A 26,306-nucleotide genomic window follows, 5' to 3' on the forward strand; every position below is an offset into this window, starting at 1 on the left:
TAGAAGTACCTCTTTGCCTTTTGAGATCTACTCTTATTCTACTGTATATTGATTTTTTTTTTTAAACAACCAAAATCTTATAAGGAAACCCTGAATTAACTGGAATTTTTAAAAGGATTTACTCTTGGGAAAAACCATAGAAAAAATTTTAATATTTGATATCTCATGCCGTCTCATGTTTGCATTCTTAACCACTTAGAAAATCGTACCTTCATGAGGATAATGACTTGATGATTATTGTGATTAAAACGATTCTGTGTTGTTCATTTTAAATTGACTTTCTCCATCCCTCAGCTTAGAAACCTATATCTTGGTGTTCTGCTGCTAGTTATTATTTGGTATTCTGTTCTTATTTGGTAAAAAGATTTAAAAAATGTATAGTCTGGTGTTAATTAGGGGAAAGAAGGAAGCAAGAAAGTGATAAGTGGGAGAGATTTGTAATGTTAGGGCTCTTAGGACAGATGGGGAGTTATTAGAATAGATACATACCAAGAAATCAAGAGGAAGGCACTGGGTAGGGTTAAGTCCATGATTCTTGCCTAGTCTTTGCAATACGTGACAACTGAGTAAAGGAAGAGAGAATGGAGACATCCAGGGAGAGGCCTGAGAATCATAATTTATTACTAACAGCTATTCCCTTGACCCATACTTGGTGCAGTAACATACCAGTTCAAGAACATCTGGCTTAACACACAGTGACTGGGCCAAAAAGTCCCAAGTGACTTAAAAATAAATAAATAAATAAGGGTCATTGAATATACCAAGACCTGTTTCATGTACCATGTAACTTGTAACTGTTCCAGAGAGGTTAAAAATAAAAAGACCAAGAAAATCCACTAATTTTAAGGGATCATATGAGAAAAATAATTACAGGCTCATCGTCATCCATAATTTCCATAAGAATCTAAAATGTATCGTATTGGAGGAGGAAGATAAAGATGATTTTATCCCCAAATATATTTTGACCCCAATTTACTTTTAAATGGTACTCTAAAATGTGCACTTACCTGCGTTTAAAGAATATGCCAACTCTAAAATCAGAACACAGGGGCACTTGCGTAATTGGGTTATTTAAAACTACTAAAAATGTTCAAGCAACATCATTTTACTCTAAGCCGTAATTTTGTAGAAACTGGGACGAGAAGCACTTCTATCCCTTTTTAAAAATCATTTCTCTGCTTCTTTTGTTGTTACTTATATTAGTTCTTCCAGCAATAATTTTCATCTGCACCTGCCTTTCTGACAAAAACTAGTAATTTCATTGCGCCTAAAACATTTCAATGGACAAGTACAAATTATATATATTCAGTGATTTAATGCAACAGTGGAACTCTAATAGATCGTATCTGTATCATATTGTATTTTAGGTTCCAGCAATTAAATAATAGAATGGCACTTCAGAAAATATGTCTACAGCTCATTTGTTTTAGGTGATAATCCATAATGCAATTAATTGGTGTAAGAAGATCACTATTAATGATATGACTTGTAAAATTCATTTGCGGTTTTATTGCTTTTTTTTTGCTATTTATTTGGCAGTTAAACTCGGCAATACGTTGCACCTTCTATTGTACGAAGTTCTGTTAAGATTAATGAAGGAAAGGGTATTTATCTGCTTCTGCATATATGAATTATACGATCATATTTACAGGAAGTAATTCACCTGTGGATAATAGAAAAACCTGAAAGGCCAGAAATAAAAGACTCGGGCTTTCTTTCTTTTCAAGGGAGTCAAGGGCACAAGAAAGGGGCACGGACACCGAAAGTACCGAAACAGGGCGGCATGAACTGGGCAGACCTGCTTCCCCCGCCTCCGGCTCACCCCCCGCCTCCCAGCAACAGTGAAGAGTACAGCGTTTCCGTAGATGAAAGGTAAGAAGAATTTCAGAACAGATGTAAGTGGAATCGTCTGATTCTTTAAACCAATATGAAGGAGTTATTAAACTAGATCTCCAAGGGGAAACATTCCCAACGTCTGCAAACATTTGTCTCTGAAGAAAACAGTATCGCTATGATAGGAGGATTTGAAAATCGTCCTCCGTGCTGCCAGAAAAAAAAAAAAAAGGAATTCATGCCTCAGAAGCTTCTTTTGGAACAAAGAATTATGAATTGGAGCATACACACAATTTACATATATGTTTATCTTATATATGTGTAATTTGCATGTGCCATCATATGTATAAATATATACAAGATCACATGTATCGTGATATATATAATCATATATCTATGTGACTTTATGATTTTCAGATATCAAAATTTCTATTGCACATTCTTGAATTTTCATAAAATAAATGTGTAAATGTATACCACAGCTAAGGTGTCCTGAAAACTTTTGTTTGTTCTTAGATATTACTACATTATGCTGAAAACTGTGGGACTTCAAACTCACTGAATTGTTTCTCACAAGGATTCAACTAGTGCAGATAATCATATCATGTGAGAGCAATAAGAACGTGTGTTTCGCTCTCACGCCAGGTTCTATAAAACCGAACCAATAAAACAAAACAGATGTTTCACCGGTATGATCAATGGAAGAGAACTCACTTGACATAGAGAATTAATAAAAAATAAATAAAATCTACCTGAAAATACGGTCTTTTTAGTGACTGTTGTAGAAATAAAGACAATGTTCTTTCATTCTCTACACACAAAGTATGTTGGGAAACAAAGCTCTGTACCTTTGTTTTTCCACTCATTTAATTAGCGAATACTGAGGGGTGCCTGGGTGGCTCAGTGGGTTAATTAGCGAATACTGAGCCATTACTCTGAGGGAAAATACAGGGATAGGTTCCTGCAAGTCTCTGGCCACACATTTTTGTCACCTGATCCATGCATAATCTTGTTTTATGTGTGTTTTTGTTCAAAGACACCTTATGCAATATGTATTGTTGGTTCATTTACATTGAACTCACAGCCAGCAGTGCCAGGTCAGGTCATTCCTGAGCAAAGCTTCTCTAAGGCACATTTTTTTCTCTACTAGGGCAAGTCATAGCCTTTTTGCACTTAGAAACACTAGATCACCCTAAAGCTCTATCCTTGGGGGGCTCCTTAAACAGGGAAGTTATCAATATAAAGAAAACAATCGGAGAACAATGTGTCAGTAGATAGACTGAGAGAAGGACACTTGTGTGAAAGCTGACACAAGAAGATGGGGTGACTCAGATGCTTCACTGTGAGTATTGACTTTGGGTTACAAATAAATTTTAGCAAGTAGGTGACTTTGTAAGTATAGAATCTACAAAAATGGAGAAAAGACTATATTTTTAAAAAAGTCATTTTCTAGGCTCTATTAACATTTATTGCTATTTTAGTCTACCAGAAAAGGGACTAAAATGAAAGAAGTGGATATAGTTTTTTTAAAACCTTACAGGAGATGCAACTGTGCCCTGAAGGGAGAGACTGGTTCTAAGTGGGAAGAATAAAGGTTTCCTGATCTGTTGGCTTTTGTGCTTGACTTTGACAAATGATATGGTTCTCAATCAAGAGGAGGAGGATTTTTATGGCTGTTGTGACCACAGAGAGATGGGCCCTCCTGGAGGAGTAAGATGCACCAGTGGGAGGGAGGGAGAGCAAGTTGGGAAGGTGGGTGAAAGCCAGGTTATACAGGTACTTGAATGTCTTATTTTAGGTATTTGTATATTTCCCTCTAATCAGTGACGGGGCCCTGTACTACGGTGCAGCAAATGAATGATCAGAGAGTGATGTGTTATTATAATAAAATAATTTTGGAAGCACTGTGAGGATTCAGAAGGGTAGAGTGACTGGAGACACAGAGATCAGTTAAAAGGTTATTGCAAAAGCCCATGCAACAGATTTCAGAAAGGTAATAGATTTTGGAGATTTTTAGAAAGGAAACAGAGGTGAACCAGGGAACAGTTCAAGGTAGAAGAGAGAAGAATAAGGCAAGAAGACACAAGATTTCTAGTTTTGAAGAGTGCACAAATTGCTGTTATTTTGTTGAAACAGGAGACATAGAAAAAGTGGCCAAGGAAAGTAGTGGAATGGATAAAGTGAAGGAAGACACAAAGAAATCATGTTATAAGAGCATCGAGTTTCCTGAGTTCAGGTGAACAAGGCGGGTGGTGGAGAGTGAATGAGAGAGAGGGGTAACATGAACACAATTTATATAATGCAGTAAATTACTGCCATTTGAATCAATAACCATCTGCCCCGGGGTGAGAGAAAAGAGAAAGGCAGGAATGTTTCCCAGCCCCATCTAGAGTTTCCACACAGCTCTAGCAGAGGAATAGTAGGGCATTTTATTGTTTATTGACTCTTTTATTTATGGTGTTTTTTATTCAACATCCTAAACGCAAGCCAACTCCTTGATTGTGTGCTCAACTGAAAAAATAACAAATCTATTATAATTTCAGAGAAAAGATGGATTTTCAAGAAATGATTTTTAAGAATAATTTTTCTCAGAGGTTAACATATCATCTCTGGGTCATCTGTAGGACCATCCCTGAATCGTCTTTTACGATACCATGTTGAAGCAGAGGACTAGACTATGCTACACATTTTGGAAGTACAAAGTTAAAATGCATTAAACAGATGACTTTATTGCGTGACTTCTCAGAGCCTGTAATATGCTAATGTAAATTGTAATCACTCAGAGAAAAAAATATTATATGTAGCACTCACCAACCTTGGTGATAGTGAACTATTTCTTTTGAAGATTATTTAATTGAGAGAGAGAGAGAACACAAGCAGGGGACAGGGTCAGAGGGAGAAGCACACTACCCCCCTGAGCAGGCAGCCTGACTCGGGGCTGGATCCCAGGACCCAGAGATCATGACCTGAGCCGAAGGCAGACACTTAACCGACTGAGCCACCCAGGCGCCAAGTGGAGTGTTTTCTTGTTTGTTTTTGTTTTCTTTTTAGCAGTACTCCCTCAGCGTGGCTCAGAACATTCCGGTTAAAGAAGCAATTCAAAGCTGATATTCCACTAACAATACAAATAGTTTCTTTGCATAACCTGAAGTAAATCTAAGTGGGCTTATCATTTGTTTTAGCTATGACCAGGAAATGCCGTGTCCGGTCCCACCAGCAAGGATGTATTTGCAACAGGATGAGCTAGAAGAGGAAGAGGATGAACGAGGCCCCACTCCCCCTGTGCGGGGAGCAGCTTCTTCTCCAGCTGCCGTGTCTTACAGCCATCAATCCACTGCCACTCTGACCCCCTCCCCGCAAGAAGAGCTCCAGCCCATGTTACAGGACTGCCCAGAGGAGATGGGCCACATGCAGCACCAGCCCGACAGGAGGTACGCCATCCCTAGCCTCTTGCTGACAAATCAGATAATTTCCCTTCTTCAGTGGCATTTGTAGAATGCTATTATATGAGGTAATTTTCATGTCACATAGCCTTTCTTCCAGGACCATCGTGCAGTAAGCCTCAGTAATTAACATATCAAGGAATATTGTTGACCAGCACCTGAGATTAATTGATCCCAGTGAACTTGCAACCATAAAATAATGTGCTTTAATACTAACCCACTTATGATAATTGCATTCGTAAACACATGGAGATCATGTAGTAGATATATGGGCTGCTATTCGTATAGCATTTTTTTGATGATGCCTTTTTTGGCGTCTTGGTTTTCCTTATGCGTGGGTGAGTCAGTGCTTTGGGCTGTGGAGAATAGATTTTCTCCTGTCTTTTGAAATGACGTCTGCAGAACGATTTCTTGCCTCATAGTTCTACAGTTGCAAAAGAATGAGCTTGGTGTATTTATTTCACTTTGACCACACGTACCTTTATTTTGGTTGGGATATTAGGTCGGAGACCCTTTTGTCCAGTTTCCTAAATAATGTGTGAGTGTGTGTGTGTGTGTGTGTGTGCATGCGTGTAACCAAAAATTCAGCATTGCTGACCAATACGTTTTTATTAGACACAAATAAATACTTCACTTGTCATTTCTACCATATAAAAGCTATTACTGCATCATGTTAGCTCATCTCTCTTTGTTGATGATTTTGTTTGTATTATTTCATTACCCATGACACATTATATTTCATACATATAAATTTATATATATACAAAACTTTCTGTGTTCCTAATATCATTTGAAACTGAGTGTATTACTTGCCTTGGAAGATCGTCCTTCAGTTTTTCTTGAATGAATAACATATTCTCATGTATTCTGCTTGAGTTCTATGGATTAAAAATAGAACTTGCCATGCATATTAATTATTCTATCAGTAAAACATTCTTACCAAATTCAAATCACATACTCTCTGAAATGAAGGAGGTAGTTAAGCCTTCCTCTGTGGGACAGGGGGGATTTTGGACTGCCATGCATTTATCTTTAATAGTGTTAACCCGTGAAACTTCCTGGAGACTGAGAATAAGGCATCTATCTCTCTTCCCTATCAAGGTCGCAGACCATCTCCTTCCCTCTTATCTGAGGCAAATAAGGGGTATTAGAAGCTCTTACTTCTGAAATACCTCATCGTTTTCCTTTCATTCTTTCCCATTACCTATGTCCCCACCATTCCCTGCTGTGTTGTAAGGGACAGGCAGTATCCTCCTGGCAACCCCCTCGTTCTGTGTTCCTCGTGTCATCCTTTCTCCCGTCCTTAAATCATCAAAATCAGTTCACCCTTCTCTATCCTGACGTCTCGGCCTCTTCCTCCTGCTGTTCTTTCTCTTCTCCATTAAGTCTCCTGCTGTTAAATGTTCCCCTTTCTTAGCCTCCCATTCTAGGTATTGTGCTCTCCTTCTCCTTAGGGCTGTTTCATCAACGCTGCCGTACTCATTCCCAGTCATGCCTCAGCCCACGGCACTCTGACCCACCATTTTGTTTCCATTGATCCACTGAAAAGAACCTCCTAATGGTCAATCGAAAGACTTTTCCGTCTTTAGCATACGTGCGCTTTCTGTAGTGTTGGCGATGTTATACGTTGTTATGGGAATCAAATGAGATAATGTATGGGAAGTATCTGAAGTTAGGTAAATAGTCAACAAACATGAGTTTCCTGCTGTCCTTACCTTTATGCCATCACTCCCTTGCTTGGTTTGACAATTACTTACATTCGGATGGCTTTCCAATTTATTTAAGCAGGCCACCCTTTTTCCTGAGCACCACAGTGATATTTGCCCTTGGCCATCTCACACTCCACTTGTCCAAAGCCTTCTTTGTCTTTGCACTTGACCTTTCAAACTTGTTTAATCTCCCCCTTTGTTGGCTACTATGTTTAAAAGCATTAATCCTTATTTATTTGAACAACAATATTAAAAATAAAATAGCCCAGGTGCCTGAGTGGCTCAGTGGGTTAAGCATCTGACTTCAACTCAGACCATGATCTCAGGGTCCTAGGATCGAGCCCCGAGTCAGGCTCCCCACTCAGCAGGGACCCTGCTTCTCCCTCTCCCTCAGCCTCTCTCCATGTTTGTGCTCACTCTCCGTGCCCCCTACTCTCAAATGAATAAATAAAATCTTAAAAATATATATGTAATAAAATCTTAAAAATATAATGTAATAAAATAAAAATAGCCAAAAGTCATAAAAAACTAGTTGTCCTTTTGCAATCAGCTTAATTATCCTATTGCTTCATTTCTTCTGCTATCTTCCTACCATTCCCCAAATTAAGTTTTTCATAAACCCTTCATTTCTGACTTCAAAATATCTTTTTTTGTGTTCCTGTTTCCATTCCTATAGCTGCTACGGCAGACCCTCCATCCCTAGCCCCGGAAATGCTGCCATATCCTTGAACTGGTCTCCATTCCTCTTAGTTCCCCTTTCCTGGCCGCCCTCCATGTTATCTTTCTGGACACACAACAAGCCTGGGAACGTGTCCCCTCATGCAGAGTCAGGTCCTGCTCTTCAGCCCCATGTCAAAGCCTTTCACAGTCCTTCCCGCTTTACTTCCCTCTTCCCTCCCAGTCTCTCCACACACCTTCTTTCTAACAACTTGGTTTGAAATTCCGTGACTTTGCCTTAAATTCAGCAACAGCTGGTCAGCACTGCCACTTCCTGACCCAGGAGGGCCATCTGGAGGTGGCAGGAATGGCGGGCGCTCTTGCCCCTCACGGCCTTGCCGCACATGTCTAGTGCCGTCGCTGGGCCCCCATGTGTTAGCACATGCTGCTGCTTCCATTGCAGGGCCAAGGGCTTCTCATCCTTCCAGGCTCTGTTAAACTCATCCCCTCTGTGAAACTTCCATTCCACTGCCTCGCAAATTTCACCCAATGCTTTTCTTTTCTCTTCACAACAGTCCGTACACAGCCCTGCAACCCCGTTAATCAGTTTTCATGGTGCATTTGTGTTTGCTCTTCGTATGCCTGTTTCCTTCTTTAAAGTAAAAGCCCTTTGAGGGCAGAACTCACGTCTTACTCATGTCATTGAGGGGACGCAAAGCTTACATCCGTAAGTATTTGATGAGAGGAATCGGATGCCACAGAATCAAAACACCCTTGCTGTTTTAGGGGGGGATGGATACTTCTATGAACTCAAAATGAAAATGAACACAAATGCTTTGGTTATCTGCACTTAAAATCCTGTTGAGTTATTTACAGCCTTTTTGAAATAATGATGTTCGGTCCATGTAGGTATTAAGACTTTTATTTCCAGGAGTGTTGCTGGAAATAACACCGGGTGCTAATACGTAAATGAAGTCCACTGAACAACAACAATTATTGTTCTTTTAAGATGAAGGTATACTCTACATGTTCACTGTAGAAATATTTGAAAATACGGATAAAATAAATAAAAAGACAAAAAGTCCCAACGATCCATGTGGTCAGAGATAGTCACTGTTGAGACCTCAGTACAGATCTTCTCAGTCTTTCATCTCTGCACGTGCTCACGTCGCTTTGAACTTGTGATATGCCGATATGTGATAATAATCTTTTCACTGAATGGTGTATTTTTCCATGTCAGTAACTTTTTATTTAGATATTCATGTTAAACAGAAGTATACTGTGATTTACTTAAATAATTCCTTAAGGTTGGACATTTACGTTAAGTCTACGTTTTTGATACTATATACAATGCTGTAATTCTCGTCTCTAGTTAAGTCTTTGAGTGAAGCTTCTTCTCAAACCCTTGACCTATTTGGATGCCTGGCCCATCAGCAGATGGCTTCTGATTCTCATCATCCCGCCATGCCCCTAATGACGTACTCATTAAAGATAGATGGCTGTTTCTCTGCAGATTTCATTCTGAGCATCAGACCCTTCTATCCAACTACTCATCTCTGTAGATTTCAGCTGCTTAACTATCACTCAGAACAATACACATATCTTCAGCCAGAAAGGCACTTTCCTACTTCCGACAGCCATTTTCTCTTGCCCGTATTACTGTAATGGTCCGTAAGTGGTCTGGTTGCCTTTAGCCTTGCCCCTTCTTCAATCTCATTTTCCAACTGCAGCCTGTGCAAAGGCATTTTCCTGAAATGCAACACTGATCAAGCCTCTCTGTTGCTTAAAATCTCTCAGTGGCTTCCCATTTCCCTTAGAATGAAGGCAAGATTCCCTAATGTAGCAATCAAGGCCCTTTGTGATCTGACCCCTGCACGCCTTCCCATCCTAATTCATCACCACACACCTCTTCTCTGTTCATGGTGCTTTCACTCTACATTTCTTCCAGTTCCAGGAATGAATACTTGGTCACCCACCTTGAGGTCTTTCCCCTGTGCCATCCCATTTTCCTGGAACACCGTTATCCCCTCTCTTTTTTTGAAACTAACGCTTATGTGTCTTTGAGAACCAAGGTAAAATGGCAGATATTGTCCATAAGATCTTTTTCTGATGTCCCAGTTCTGAGAAAGGAGTCATTTCTATGTGTTCCCATAACACCTTCGACCTCCTCTCCTTGTGGATACCGCATTATCATTGCACACCTGATTCACCGTATGTCTCCTTTACTAAATTAGGAATCCCCTTAGGGAAGGAGCAAATCTATTTTATTTAGCTGAATTTCTAACATGGTGCTCAAGTTCCTCTTTCTATTGCTGCCTAGCAAACTCCTTTAAAAGTTAGTTACCTAAAACAACCATTTTCTTTTACTCACAATTCCACAAATTGGGAATTCAGAAAGGATTCACCTGGGCACCTCATCTCTAATCCACGTGGATTCATGTGGTCTGTTGGGGCTGGAAGATTTACTCTCAGGTTAGTTTCTTTACTCACGTTTCTGATGTCTCCACACTCCATAGCTTCTCTCTGTCTCCACGTTGGGTCTCATCCTCTGGGGTGTCTTCACTAGCCGAAGCTTCTCATAACTTGGGGATCTCAGGGTACCGGCGCCTCTTACATGGAGATAGGCTTCCAAGAAGGCAGGAAGAGGAAGTTTCTGGGCTAGATAAGAGCTCTACTCAGGACTGACACAGTCGCCCTTTTGCCGGATTCTGTCACTGGGTCCACTGAGATTCCTGAGTGTAGAACTAAATTCCCTCGCTTGATGGAGGAGTGGCAAGTTCTCATCCCAGAAGAGTGTTGGAAAGGAAGATACTGTCCTGGACCTTTTTGCAAAGTATACTCTGCAGTGTTCTGATATATAGTCAGCTTTATTGAGTATGTGTGCCTTAAAGTCAAATCCTTTTATCACTTAGAGTATAAAGCATTCCCCAAGCTCTTGTGATTCTTTTGTTCTTGGAACCTAGCAGTCTCATGGTAATAGAGACAGTAAATGCTTAAAGAATGAATACATTTTTTTTTAATTGAATACATTTTTTACTGTTATGTTTATTGATTAGAGGCATAAACAAACAGTGTGGTCTAAATTAATAAGAAATTACTGAACTAAAACCATTATATATCTACAATATTTAATTAAACATTTTAGACTGCTTTAATATGGATATTGCAATTTTGGCATTCTAATGAGCTTCTAGATATTCTCTCTTTGTCTAAAACTGGGTAAACTAGGTGACCAGCATAATAGGAATCTGTCTTGTCTCTTTTCAAACAATAACTACGAAAATGATATAATTAAACTTATTTGCATATATTGTTTCAAAAAGGGTCTGATACTACGGAGCTTCCTGTAGTTGATATTTAGCAAAAACTTTTTGAAAAGTAAAAGTAGTTTTCATGTATGGGACAGGAAATTAACTTATGTTTTATTAATATAGACAAAGTGAATATGGTACATTTAGAAAGAAAAGACCGTAAAAAGGCAAGGGAAAACTAAGTATCTTGTCTATTTACAAACCAGGTAAGGGTTAACCATATAAAGTATCGAATCTATGCCAGTTTCAGAAAAAATCTCCAAGGTACACATTTTTCCCCCTTTGTCTTTTGTCTGGTAAATGGTATGTGGTGAACTATATAAATATCTGCTTTCATAAATTAATGGCATTGTTCCTGCCTTCTCTCAAACATGTTTATGAAGACATCATTTTTGCAGGAGCCTAGAGTGTTGTGATTTGCAGTCATATACTTGTACATTATTTCAGAAGATGTTGGAACCCCTCAGGGAGAAAAATCTAGAGGGTTGAGGTTCATTTGTGGCAAGTCCCACTTGAGTGCAGCATCTTGAAATAGCTTTTTGTTTTCAAATAGAATATATTACATATTTCAAACTGTACATGTTTATCACACATTCCCTGGGCTTGCCTTATTTACAGATGGTTTGAATAAATTTTTCTCTCTTTCCCCAGCATTTGCACAGGGTGATAGTAGTTAAAAGCCAGCCCTTTTTGAACATGAAGATGTTTTTGCTCTACAGAATGTGAAGTATCCAAATACAACAATGCTGGCTTCCTTTCATAGTCAAGTTGGCTGTTCTACATCCCTGTATTGATGGTCAGAATAGTCCCCTTTATGCTAGAAAGTCTTACATGTCTTTAAAAAAATAAGTTTCTTGTGGTATTTTGGATGGGCATGCTGACAAAGATCGTAAATTGACTTTTAAATATGGTATTTTATTGCAACTCAAATTAAACAAAGCTTTTCCTCCTATGTGTATAACACACTCCATATTGAAACAATTACCCATTTTAAATAACAATTACCCATCTTAAATAACTTCAGCTTTGGGATATTCTTCATATTTCTTCTATTGCCACACACAGATGTATTAGAAAACACCCAGAAATAAAAAATAGTACATTATGTTAAAGAAGTGTCTGTGTGTATATGTACGTATTTATTTATAAATTATTATAGTACGTATTATACGTGTGTGTGTGTGTGTGTGTAATAACACCATTCCTAGAAGAAAGGTCATGACCTGGGAAATGAAATGTGAGATTAAAGACTACATTTAATACCTACTCGCTGTGGGAACTTTGGCAAGGTCCTTAATATCTCTGAATTTTGATGTCTTCATCTGTAGAATGATAATAAAAGCAGTACCTTGGAAAGCTGTTGCAAGAATCAAATGAATTCACATTGTAAAATATACTTAGTCACAAAGTAGATGCTCAATAAATTAGTTAATTGTAGTATTCTTAATAATAATGTATTTTTAATGCTTCCCATTTGTGGTAACAAAATGTACTTATTGATGTGTCTCAATTCATTGAATTAAAAAGCACAAAACTTTTCTTTGAGCCACTGGCATCTCACCCTCAAAGCCATATTGCTATATTGAACTTCCCTATTCTTCTCCATAGTAGGTCCCTTTGTTAGATTTTGACCAGATCCTCCATGGCTCGGTTTGGAGGCTTTCTTTTAACTTGAGGCTCAATCTTATTAATTTTTTTTTTAATTTTAATTCCAATGTAGTTAACATACTGTGTTATATTAGTTTCAGGTGTTCAGTATAGTGACTCAACACTTCCATACGTCACCTGGTGCTCATCACAGCAAGTGGCCTTTTTTTTTCCCCCATCACCTATCCTCCCCGAACTCCCCGCTGATTCCATTTGTTCTCTATAGTTAAGAGTCTGTTTTTTGGTTTGAATCTTTTTTTTTTTTTCCTTTTAATTGTCTCTTGAATTCCAGTTCTGTTTATTGTAAAACCATAATCATGCACTTGCGGATGTCCTTTGCAGACTGTCCCCGTCTGTGGCTATGGCAGCATGGAGGAAGATGGTAGTCTCTGCTTTTAACCTCAGTTGTCCTCCTCCCTCTTCTCCTAAGTGTGAGGGCATGGCAGCCTAGATGAGGAACCAGTCTTCTCCTTGGCCAGCCCCAGTGACTGACTATTCTGTCTTATCGCACTCTCTGAGTATGATAAGATAAGGTTGGTGAGAGAGATGGGCTGGAACCAAGTTACTCACTGATGAAGGACTCTATTTTGAGTGGCGTCTCTAGGCATTTGTAGTCTTTGAAAAATTTAGCCACATTCCCAGGTGGATTACAAGTCTGTGGCATCTTTCCTAGCTTCCTAAACCATGGAGGTGGCCAGATGATGCTAGAACCTGATCTAACTACCAGCTAGTCTCATGCTCAGCTTGGCACAGTCGGGTGGAATCTACCCTCCTTCCCTCTTGAAGGCACAGAATTTGAAGAGGTGTTGTTATGACTCTTCCAAATGGCAATCCCCCTTGTATCATCTCTTTAATCTTGCTTAGAGAACACGGAGACTGTTGAGCAGGTCACTGACTAAGCAGTCCCTTAACTGGAAATCACTGTATAGCGTCCTTTCGGTCAGGCACTTTCCTAAATTAGGAGTTAATCTCATGGCATTCCACCCCCTTGGGAATAACTTCTTTCCACCATCCATTCTTTACACTGAGGTCAAAACACTATCTTCTCAGTCATCTTACCCTCACCGTGGGTGACAGTGTTGGTTGGTAGTAGAAGGACGGCTGTTAGCCAGTATTATTCTCTGGATCTCTGAAGAGATGACTGAAAGTAGTTAGTGGTAACTGTGAGCTTACCTTGTAGAATACTGTTCACATTGTCCTCAGCCTTGGACCTTAATTAATTTCAAGGTATCAGGAAAAATACCTTTGAGCATTTTATTTAACAGATAGGTGGAATAATGATAAAAATGATAGGTGTAAAAGTACCTTATTACATTTGGTGACTAAGTCAGAGAAAAACAATTCTCCTGGCTTCCATAGACTTTTATTTTAATGGAATAAAATCTACAGGAATCTGTGTCATATGCTGAATATATAATTGTTTCATCCTATGGAATTCTACTCTCTAAAGTCACTATGAATGAGTCCATTTGCTTGGAATGGTAAAGGTGGAAATGAAATACAGGGGAAGAAACATGTTTATGGAGTATCTGTTCCAGAACTGATGTCTGTTGTCTTTGGTAATAATAATCTGTGATTATTATTCAATAAACTTTAAGACAAATGCATAAGCATATGTTTCCAAGGTATGTATTACTTTTCCTTTTTTAATTGAATATAATCCAAATCATGAAACATTAAGAAGACTTATAAGTAGCTGAAGATATTTCTGTTAAACTTGAATTGAGAGGAAGCCCAGCTTGGTTAAATGAGCTCCACAGAAGCAACGGTCAAATCAGTGTATTTGTGAATCTCTTGGTTAATGTATTTTGTGTATGTCCCAAAAATGAGCTGAGCCAAACCTGTGTTTTCCATCTTCCTGCAGACGGCAGCCGGTGAGCCCCCCTCCACCACCACGACCGATTTCCCCACCACATACCTACGGCTACATTTCAGGACCTCTTGTCTCAGATATGGATACGGATGCGCCAGAAGAGGAAGAAGATGAAGCAGACATGGAAGTCGCCAAGATGCAGACCAGACGGCTTTTGTTACGTGGCCTTGAGCAGACCCCTGCCTCCAGTGTGGGGGACCTTGAGAGCTCTGTCACTGGGTCCATGATCAATGGCTGGGGCTCAGCCTCAGAGGAGGACAACATTTCCAGTGGACGCTCCAGCGTGAGTTCTTCCGATGGCTCCTTCTTCACCGATGCCGATTTTGCCCAGGCAGTGGCAGCAGCCGCGGAGTATGCTGGTCTGAAAGTGGCACGTCGTCAAATGCAGGATGCTTCTGGTAAGTTCTGGGCTTGTCACCAAGCTGGAAAAGAAGACTCGATGGGTCCATGTCAGTTGATGATTATTGCCTAGGATCTGTGTCCAATGTGAAATGTAGCTATTCTTACTGTCTTTTATTTGCTGCCTGAGGAAACCCAAGATCCAATCATATGACACAGCTTGGTTATTCCATTTATCTGGACAAGGCTTTTTAAATCTTTGAGCTTATTTTAATTTAATAAATCCTATATAATGTGAGGTAAGCTTCCTGGGAAGTCCTTGTTTTTACGGAAGTCATAGCGGATATGTGTACAATTTCTTTAGGTGTGCCTCTAGTCCGATGAGGTTTGTGTTATAGTTTTTCTGAGGTGTAGAAAGTGGCCAAAATAAAATTCATTGTGATAAGTCTCTTTCTATTTAATTAGAAATTCTCTAGGACAAATAAATAAATATCAGGGGGGCACTCAACCATTGGAAAATGGGCTATTTCTCCTTAGCCCCATTCTCTTCATGTTCTGTCCATGAGAATATTAATTTAATCGGTAAGATGAAAAGATGTGTGTGATATGCATACATTCTCAAGCAGAGATGTTTCATATTTAAAGCAAACATTTTTAATCTAGCAATTCGGAGAGCAGTTATTCCAACTGCTTATATATATATTTTTTCCATTTTCTGTTTTCATTGCCAGTACCCTGTTTATAATAATCATCTATCTGTTCTTATGTTTGAACCCATTTTTATTGATTACCTATTCCCAACCTTGTTTGGAAAATGAATAGTATGAAAAAGGAAATAATTTAAATTAAAGTCAAAGATTTATCACATGACATTTATTTCTGTAGGCTGGAATATATACATAGTATACATTCATATATACATTGTGTATATAAAAACATACAAATGGTAGAGTAAAATACTGTGGCCAGCAAGGCATAGGTTTCTGAGAAATAAAAGACTATCACAACACATCAATAATTTACTATCTTAATTTGTTGTTTTATTTTTCTTAGTTTAGGAACTATCTCATTGGTAATTTTCCCTATTCTTTTCAGGCACTGGATTGGTCATTATTTTTTATCATTTGTAGAATGTATTCTGAGAAAATAAGACTGTTTCTATGTGTTTTTTATCAAGAGCGTGTTATAGGAAAGAAGAAGTTTAGTACTCCTCAATCTATTATTGTAAAATATGTATTTATTTCGGCCACACCAATATTTTATGAAATTCAACCAAATTCCTTTTTTCCCCTCAGTCCCTACTGAATGTAATAAAATAACTACCCAAAACTACCTTTCTCAATAAATAACATGTAACTGTGTACATACATAGCTTTTATTTCTACTTATTTTTTAATCTTAAAAAAAATAAAGTGAAATTAAGCATTTCAAACTACTGCCTCAGATTACATTAAAGGTGTGCTTCAGTTCATTAAATCAACAAAACATAGAAATAATGTTAAAAATTCATCTGTAAACGACTGGATGCCTCAGGGTCTCCGCACAGTAGATGGCTTAACACAATAGAATGAGTAATGTGCTCAGTCTCAGGCCTAATCCTCTCTTTTCATGGATATGTAACTTTAATTGTAACAGTCTCCATCATAGCTAAGAGAGTTTGGTTTAATATTTTACTGCATTGTAATTTAGTGGCACTTCCGGTTTTCGTTGGGCTCATAATTATAATGAACTAAAACATGCATTGGCCTCTGCCTCTTAAAATGTTATTCTCAAGAAAGGGTGTGCTGATCATATGCCTTGAGGTTAATATGAATGAATAATCCAATCAAATTGCTTCTCACTTGGCCGCGTTAATGAATATTGTTTAATATGAGTCAGTTAACATTTTTACGTATGTTGATTCCACTATATGTGGCTTCTCCTGTCTAGCCAAAAGATGTGCTGTGTAGGTCTATTTGAAGTTTCTTACAGTACAGCAAAAAGTTCCAGCTCTGTGTGTCTGGAATTTCTAAAAAGCAGAATAATGAAAGTCAAGTAGGGCCAAGATTTCCTTTGCTGTGATGGAATAAATATTTTGTGCCATCGTGGAATCACATCTCTGTAAGACAGACAGAAAATGGGGGAGGCTCTGAGATGCACTGTGTCTAATTCAGTTATCACTTGTACCTGCAAATATTGTCCCTCCAAAATGAAAAAACCAAAACCGCCTCTGCTACTACCAAGAAATGTAGAAGTTTCTGGAGGGGTCGCTTTATCCAGAAGCAGCAGGTAAACATCTAGTGAAAGAAAAGGCATCTAAGTAACTTTGGACAGGTCTAAATATGTGAGCTAGCCTTAATTTCAGGCCTCCAGAAGAGGATATACCTCTGAATGTGTTGATATTAGGTGTCTGCCTTCAAAGAATCACATAAAAATATATTTAATTAACAAAAGGGATGTGTCTAGTACTGCTCACTCTTAGAACATGAATTTCTTAAGGACTTTGGTGATTCCCTTGAGAAAATAATGTGCATTGAATATACTGTGCAAAAATCTAATTGATATTTTTGTTTATTAATAGCACTTTAGTGAAGTTAGTTGCAAAAGTAATTGGGATATTTGGGTGCCCGGTGGCTCAGTCAGTTGCGTATCTGCCTTCAGGTCAAGTCATGATCTCAAGGTCCTGAGATCGAGTTCCACATGCGGCTCCTAGCTCATCCGACAGCCTGCTTCTCCCTCTGCCTGCTGCTCCCCCTGCTTGTGCTCTCTTTCTCTCTGTGTCAAATAAATAAAATAAAAATTTTTAAAAAAGTAACCGGGATGGTTTTCTTTAATAAGCGGTATCAAGAACTTTAATGGAATTAAAGTACTACGGTTAAAAAAAAAAAGCTGGAAAAATTTTTCAGTGTCCCCCTCCCCCCAGTGGATGGGTTAGGCAGAATGACAAAAATCCTAGTATTGGCTGGAATAGTTTATTTAAAGCTTTTTTAGGAAATTAGGGATGCTTCTAGTCCTAATATTTTCTTTTTCTTATTTAATGTTATAATTAAAATACATAGATGAGTTTGGCTCTGATTTATTTTTTTTTTACTCAGGCCGCCGACATTTTCATGCATCCCAGTGCCCTCGACCCACAAGTCCTGTTTCTACAGACAGCAACATGAGTGCCGCTGTAATGCAGAAGGCCAGACCCGCCAAGAAGCAAAAACACCAGCCAGGACATCTGCGCAGAGAAGCCTACACAGATGGTAAGTCCATTGAAACACATGAAAACATCTATGAATCTCACTTGTTTACCCTGGCTCTCTAGGACTAGAAAATGCGTCCATTGGCATTAGGAATTACATTAAAAATTCATTAACAGTAAGCCTCCTATAACTTAATAGCAGTGATCAACTTTCATATCTTGTCAAGCATCTTTGGTCCTTCTAATAAGAGGGTTCTTTAAGAAGCTAAGATCAGTGCACATTTTTATTAACTTTAAAAGGTTATTTTGGGGGCACCTGGGTGGCTCAGTGGGTTAAAGCCTCTGCCCCTCCCAGGGTCCTGGGATGAGCCCTGCATCGGGCTCTCTGTTCAGTGGCAAGCCTGCTTCTCCCTCTCTCTCTCTGCCTGCCTTTCTGCCTACTTGTGATCTCTGTCTGTCAAATAAATAAAAATAAAATCTTTAAAAAAAAAAAAAAGGTTATTTCGTTATTGCGAACAGACATCATTGTAGTTGAAGTAATGACAGAGAATTAACTTTCCTCACATTCCCTGAGAAATCGTCCAAACCATCCTGGGTTTTGGCTTCCTTTTGGAATTTTGCATTCGAATAGAAGACAATAAACTCATCTGAATATTAATTCTAACTCTGGGGGTATTAGCATTATTTTGTGCACCAAAAGGCAAATCGAATCATCTTCCTTCATGCCTTCACACGCTATTCGACGCTCACTGAGAAGGTAGCGCTTTGTATTCTCAAGGGAGCCCGGAGAATAATGCAAACGTGTAATGTTGTCTAGAGAAAGCCTTTAATGAAAGTGCCTCAGGTGGCCCAGCATTTATTAAACCGCCACCTTCTCGTTTTATAAACAACCCCAAGGGCTTTGTTGGAAATTCACATAAGATAAATTCTCCCAGAACTCACCCCTCTTGTCAAGTTTGCTAAATTTGCTAACGGGGTAGGAGAAGACGGGTGTCACCGACCACTGTCCCCCCCCACCTCCTGGTCCTCTCCGTCCACAATCTGATTAGGACTTTCATTACCAGTCAGCAATTTTTCAAAAAGGGCATCATTTGCCATTATCATATGAAAGCCTAATATTATAGATCCTTATCCAAGGTTACAAGAAGGGTTTTCTGAGGCACTTCTCCCTGTGATTCCTGCCACTTGACAGAAAAATTTAATACAAAGCTCCCAGCATGATGAGCACAAGTAATTTTGCAATGAGTGGCTGTCCATGCTATTATCTGTACTTTATTCAGAGTATTTTCTCTCACTCCCATCTATCTGATATTAGACTACATTAAATACTGGCATGACACAGCGCACCTGGGCCTCCTGGCTTCTGCCCAGGACTCTTTTGTCAGTGAAACTGAGCTGTCAGAATATTATCTGATTTTGAAGGGTTATTACAGTGGCTTTGTGCATGTTTGCCTCTGTGAAGGGACAAACACTAGGTGTAAATCCCCAAACTCTATCGGCAGTTTTACATTTATGGGACCCCTGTAATGGCATTTTACAAGTTTTATGGCTGTCCTATCAGTTTTTATTATCTGGAAGAGTGCTGCTCACTGAAAGACGGGTCAAACAACAAACCTGGATGTAAGAACATCTAGGTTGGATATGGAAGGGAGAAAATCTGGCCTAAAGCTTTGTGTAGCCCTTTCCAGCTCTTATATATACTTGTTTTGAGGGACTTCTAGCATTGAGGGGTGCTTTTTCAAAATGCTTTAAATAATGTACACATGCCAAGTTAAAGGAGATGGTATCATGGTTATAAATTGCTCTATGCTTGAAAATGGTGACCTCTATTTATTGTCATGTTCTGCAGTCCTTTTCTCAATGTATTTAACAATTAAATATAAGCTCTAACTAATCCCTGCAGGGTAACCATGAAACAGAAAGATGAAACACCGAGGTTGTTTTTTTAACGTTAATTTTAGAAATACCAAAGAAATGTATTCAAATTGGTAAAGCCAAAAAGCTAACTTGAAATATTATTTGGATTTTTCATTGTTTATTTCACAAAAGGGATTATGCAGAGTTATCATAGGATAGAAAGTAATGTGGAAGCCACTAATTATTTTCTTGAAGTCATAAAAATAGACAAAATGGAAATATGACTCAAGTTATTTTTAAAACTTTAGCTCTAACTTCCTTTCAGCATTTTGATAACCATCTGTCTTTTAGTTATGTTTATTGTACTAAAAAGCCTTGAGTTTAATTCTGGACATTTTCTGAGTTGATAAAGAAAAAATACTAAAATATGTGTTATTTTATACATATCCGGCAAATGCATATTGATGAAGTAAAATCAAGTAAATGCAAATACTTCTTCATGCATCAAGTAAGAGAAATGCACACTCTTGATAGCAGTGGTTATGACATGAGAATACTGGATCATTTTCTTAGAAATCATTTTCTCAAAACATTACATTGCATTTTTTTTTTTAAAAAGTCATAGGCCATTTCATGAAGAAACTCAGTAGCAGACACAATTTACAGTTTATTAAGAAAGAGAAAGAAGAGAAGAAAGAATTTGAAGAGCTTCCAACTGTTAAAATGTGAATTAAGCATAGTAGTAAGACAAGGAGTGCTTTTTTCTTAATTTTTGATTTTTTTTTTAAGATTTTATTTATTTATTTGACAGAGATCACAAGTAGGCAGAGAGGCAGGCAGAGAGAGAGGAGGAAGCAGACTTCCTGGTAAGAAGAGAGCCTGATGTGGAGCTCCATCCCAGAACCCTGGGATCATGACCTGAGCCGAAGGCAGAGGCTTTAACCGCTGAGCCACCGAGGCACCTCAGATTTTTTTTTTTAAGATTTTATTTATTTATTTGACAGAGGGAGAGAGTACGCAGAGAGGCAGATTGGAGGGAGGCAGGGAAGCAGGCTCCCTGCTGAGCAGAGAGCCTGATGTGGGGCTCAATCCCAGGATGCTGGGATCATGACCTGAGCTGAAGGCAGAGGCTTAACCCACTGAGCCACCCAGGTGCCCCCTTAATTTTTGATTTTTAATGATTAAATTGTTAACTACAGTGGATGAGTTCGATTATTGATAGACTTCTTTTGCTAACTAATTTCAGAATATATCAGTCTTGTGTTTGTAGTATCTTTACTTCGTAAATTTTGTTCGACTTCTGTAGTTGTGTCATAGATCTTTTGTAAACAGTATAAAGAAGGCTAAAGAGTGGTCATGTCTGACCCAATGAAGAGTAGTTGTGGTGATTCCTGTGAGTCCAAACTATATTCATTTTTTATAATCATTTCTATATTTTCATAATACTGTATTTTCATAATACAGTAGGTGGCTTAAATGACAGAAATTTATCTTCTCATGGAAGCTGGAGGCTAGAATCCCAAGATCAAGGTGTTGGCAGGGTTGGTTCCTTCTGAGGCCTCTGTCCTTGGCTTGTAGATGGCGGTAGTCTCCTTGTGTATTCACTCTGTCTTTCTTCCATCTCTGTGTGTGTCCTAATCACCTCTTCACAGAAGGAAACCCAGTAGATTGGATTAAGGCCCATCCCAAGGACTCACTTTACCTTAATTACCTCTTTAAACCCTATATGCAGGGCGCCTGGTGGGTTAAAGCCTCTGCCTTCCACTCAGGTCAAGATCTCAAGGTCCTGGAATCGAGCCCCACATCGGGCTCTCTGCTCAACAAGGAGCCTGCTTCCCCCTCTTTCTACCTGCCTCTCTGCCTACTTGTGATCTCTGTCTGTCAAATAAATGAATAAAATCTTGAAGAAAAAAAAAACCAACCAACAACCCTATAACTAAATACCATGTCATTCTGAGGTACAGGGGGTTAGGACTTTAACATCTGAATTTTGAGGGAACAGAGTTCCTGTAGCCCTGTGAACCGTACCTTACTCTGTGGGTAAATCGTAGGCCTCAGAGAGACCCAGGGAGTACAGTGCGCAGCGGAGTCCTGTGACAGGAAGAATCTGTTTATTTATCTCATATTTGTCGCTTACACGTTGAACCCAGACGAAGGGTAGGATTAAAATACATGAATATTTATTACTCAGAGTCTTAGCGAGTTAAAGCCAAGCGTAAGTGCATTTGTAGGACCTTCTAATAGATTCTCCCCACCCCCTCTTTTCAACCCTTTCGATGCATTTACATACTTGATTTAAAAACCAAATCTACATTATTTCTCCAGCCCTACTTTTCATAAATTATAAATTCACCAGCCTCTCTGGAATGATGTTATTTTGACTTGATTTATCATTAATTACAAGGTCTTGGGACTTCGAACAGCCAAGTGAATAGAGTGCTGGATCTCCATAGTGAGTTAGTGCGGCAGAACTGTCTGCATGTCTGTGCTCTGACATTTTACTTTATATACGTTATACCAGTATTTGGAAAGCATTGTATAAAGAATGACGTTTATAGGATTATACAAAGTGTCTCTACATATATGTATGTAAAACAGGTCCATGATATTATTTGTTGAATCCAATTTGAGCTATTGTTGGTATGTTCAGGGTGAAAGTACTATTTATCACCTTGTGAAATACAGAATTGTTCATGCTATAATAATCCTTGCTTTGACTCAGTAATTATTTTATAATACCTAAAAATTTTTATTTGGTAACCTGTTTGTATGGGAAATAAAACCTACAAGTATTTGCCTCTCATCATCAACTAGATATAGAAGCAATTACATTTAGGAAGTTAGAACTCTTAAAATTGCTCCTGGGTTCTCTTCTCACTTTCTACCTGGGTTATAGAGCATCAGGAAATAGATTTTGTCTCGAGAGTCACATATTCCCGAGATTTTGTGCGCTCTTATAATAGTGGTAATCATCAGCTTTGGTAATCTGATGAACCCAGACATTTTATGATTTGTTGATAGTGGCAGTTACTTTCTGCCTGCTTGATAATCTGTGTTTGCAATTTGGGGGTGAGGTCTATGGCAAGGAGATAGTGTGGAAATGAGCCTGCGGGCACTCACTCCATCTGCTGCCAGATACGTTCTGAATTAGATTTTTCTCCTTTCATTCCAAGTCCCAGGCTCAGTCTGAACTTAGAACTGTTCTGCCTTGGGTCACTTGGCTTTATGCCACTTAGTATAGTCTGGTTTTTAACTCTCTTTTTTTGGTTATTTTTAATAAACAAGTAGCAGATGAGGAAGGACTCTCAACTCTCATGACACTACCCTTTTTTTAAAGTATTTTTTTTAATCCATTGAAGTAGTAAAGAGGAAAACCAGGCACAACAACAATGGTAATATATGTTGTAAGGCAAAAAAAAAATTAGATTTTGTAAAATGAGGAGAAAATTAATGCCATTCTCTGTACTCTAGCCAGCCTTTTAGGTAATGTTTAGAGGCTATTTATATGAAACTAGAACATGATGAGCCATGAGAATGGACAGCAAAAATATGTAAGTAAAATTTGGACCAATTTTAATAACGGAGTCCTAAGTATAGTTCTCCACATATGAAAATTACCATTTTGAAGTCGTGGCTGAAAAAACCGTGCTGGTAATTCCCAAATCTTGGTATCTCTGTACTTGGCCTCTCTTGAAAGTCAGATTTTATGTACAAAAACCTATTAGACATCTCTATCTAGGTACTTCAAAGGTGCCTCCTATTTACTTTTCTAAAATTGTGCTCTATAGGCCATCCATCTCTTCCTCATCCCTCCTTCCTTATCTTCAGTGAAGTTTCTCTCATCCACCTAGTCAACTATAGCAAGATTCTTTTTTTAATTTAATTTTATTTTTTCAGTGTTCCAAGATTCATTGTTTATGCACCACACCCAGCGCCCCTATAACAAAAGTCTTAAAAGTCATCTTAGAATCTTTCCTTTCCTGTATTCCACTGATCATTAAATAATACTGATTTTTCTTCCTTAATATTTATTAAATATGTCTCATCTGAACAGCCACCAATACAGTTCCATCCCCTATCATCTGAGGTATAACAATAACCTCTTGCCCTCCTGGATTCAAGCCTTTCCTTTTAATTCATCCTCCATAGTAAAGGCAAAAACCTAAAACTAAAATCTCTTCATATTCTTCTACTAAGTTACCAACTACCATTAGGATATCTATTTCTGCTTCCTAGAATGTACATAGCAGCCAAGGGTAGCACCCCTTTAAAAAATAAATTTTTTAACTATCAAGTTATTGAACTTTTACCTACTTTTATCCTTAAGTATGTCTGTCCTTAAGTATGTCTGTAAGAAGTTGCATTATATATAATGTCTAGTTATATGTATATATGTATGTGATATATATGCATTAACATATATATGTAATGTATAATGGAAGATAAATAGGTGACATTCACTTATATCTATACCAGAGATTATCTGGTTTGAAACCTCTGTGTGCAGATGCAGAGTGCAGAGACCCCATCAATGGATGGTAGATTGTAAACACAAAATAGAATGAAATAGTATAAAGGACACTGAACCAGAAATTAGGAATCTAAGGGCATTGGTCCTTGTTCTGATCATACCAAGACTTGAGACCAAAAAATAGCTGAAAGTCTATGCGTTTGAGTTTCCCTTCTTATAGAACAAGAAGGGATTTAGGCTAGATTAAAGGGTGGCAAACAGGTCTCAACTCAAGTGCCAACCTCAATCAATTTGAAGTGGTTGCCTGGAGAACAGCGGTATGCATCTGGGACCAGCAACATTATGCTGAAATCAATTAAGAAGGTCTGTCATGATTGGGGGAGAGGAAGTGATAGCACACGTGCCCATATTATCTATCCCAAGAGTAGATAATCTTTAAGTCTTTAAGTCCCAGCTCTATGATTGAATATTTTTCTGCCGTATGACAATGAGAATACATTGAAATTGTTGATCTTCTTGTTCCTTGGTTGTCTTCAATTGTTCCAGTTCATTTATGATACCTTATCTCACAACTGAATGTGACTCCAATGCTAATACTAATATTTAGCAATGTTATAAGCGGCAGACTTCTATAGTATTTTCAATATTTCTTTCTAGATCTTCCACCTCCTCCAGTGCCACCACCTGCTATAAAGTCACCCACTGTCCAATCCAAGGCACAGCTGGAGGTGCGACCTGTAATGGTGCCAAAACTCCCTTCTATAGAACCAAGAACAGACAGATCGTCAGATAGAAAAGTGGGCAGTTACAAGGGGCGAGAAGTCTTGGATGGAAGACAAGTTGCTGATATGAGAACCAATCCAGGTGATATCAGAGAAGCACAGGAACAGCAAAATGATGGGAAAGGACGAGCGAACAAGGCCACAAAACGAGACCTTCCACCAGCAAAGACTCACCTCATCCAAGGTACTGATTTATTCAAACAGCAAATAAATACAGATTGAACATATGTTTGCAAGTTGCACTGTTAGGTTCTCTTAGGCCATAGGAAAAGGGATAAGATTTAGAATTTGACTCTCTAATGGAGAAGACAAGCAGGTACTCAAATAGTTTTAATATAATTAAATTAAATAAATAACATTATAGAAGAGTCCCTTAGGTGCCGGTTGAGTTGGGTTTTAAAGGAAAGCATGATTCTAACAGGTTAAACTGAAAAAGGGATAGCAGGTAAAGAAAGTTGTTGGAGAAAAAAGAAAAAACATGTGAGTGTAAAAGCAAATGTTTGGCGAATATGGATTTCTAGTTCCGCCAGACACAAATAGGGGAAGGTAAAACTAGAAAGGTGGTTGGGCCAGATTGGGAAGGCTAGGAATATGATCTAGAGTGTGGGATTTATCAGATAAGCAGCGGTGAGCCAGTAAAGAATTTTGAACAAGAAATGACAGAATCAGATTTTGAGAAAAATAACTGGCAGCCCTCTATAGTGAAGGAAGAGATCTCGGACTTGGATAGATGAAGGTATCAGATCATTGTAAAATATCTAGGTATAAACTATGAAAACACTGAATTCAAATAGTTCTGTAGAAAATGGAGAGAACAGCCTACTTTGACATTTTGGTGATAGAACCAGTGGTGACTAATTGAAAGTAAAAAAAATAGAATGAAATTATGGAGTAAAGGGGAAGTTACTCAAATGTTCATTAGATGGTCCTGTTGGCCAGTGGAACCTAATTGTACTAACCAATGTAGGAAGAAAAACAAAACAAAACAAAACAGAAAAGAGTCTGAGGGAAAAAAATTTTACTTTTGAATGGATTAAGGTGCTGATAAGAGCACAGATAGGAGAAAATCAATAAGACTTTAGAGAGCTAAGTTTAAAGATCAGGAGAAAGGTTGTGAGTAGAGAGTGGGTTTTAGAAACAGCAACACAATTGTATGAATTACAGAGGCTAAATTTTCAGCATGATACACTTGTTATTGTGGAGCAATCAATTCTCTGG

At 38.4% G+C, this 26,306-nt stretch overlaps 1 protein-coding gene across 4 annotated transcripts in view; it reads left to right on the forward strand.

The window, feature by feature from the left end:
- ROBO1 (roundabout guidance receptor 1) overlaps positions 1-26,306 on the forward strand; it is a 414,151-nt gene that overhangs the window by 380,657 nt on the left and 7,188 nt on the right. For all 4 annotated transcript variants that reach the window (XM_059392146.1, XM_059392148.1, XM_059392147.1 and 1 more), the window contains 5 exons: positions 1,728-1,872; positions 5,016-5,264; positions 14,465-14,871; positions 17,887-18,039; positions 24,964-25,272. In XM_059392146.1, the coding sequence (XP_059248129.1) occupies positions 1,728-1,872; positions 5,016-5,264; positions 14,465-14,871; positions 17,887-18,039; positions 24,964-25,272 (1,263 nt within the window). The remainder of the gene's footprint in view (positions 1-1,727; positions 1,873-5,015; positions 5,265-14,464; positions 14,872-17,886; positions 18,040-24,963; positions 25,273-26,306) is intronic.

Source organism: Mustela nigripes, chromosome 2 (assembly GCF_022355385.1).
Source record: "Mustela nigripes isolate SB6536 chromosome 2, MUSNIG.SB6536, whole genome shotgun sequence".
NCBI lineage: Eukaryota > Metazoa > Chordata > Mammalia > Carnivora > Mustelidae > Mustela > Mustela nigripes.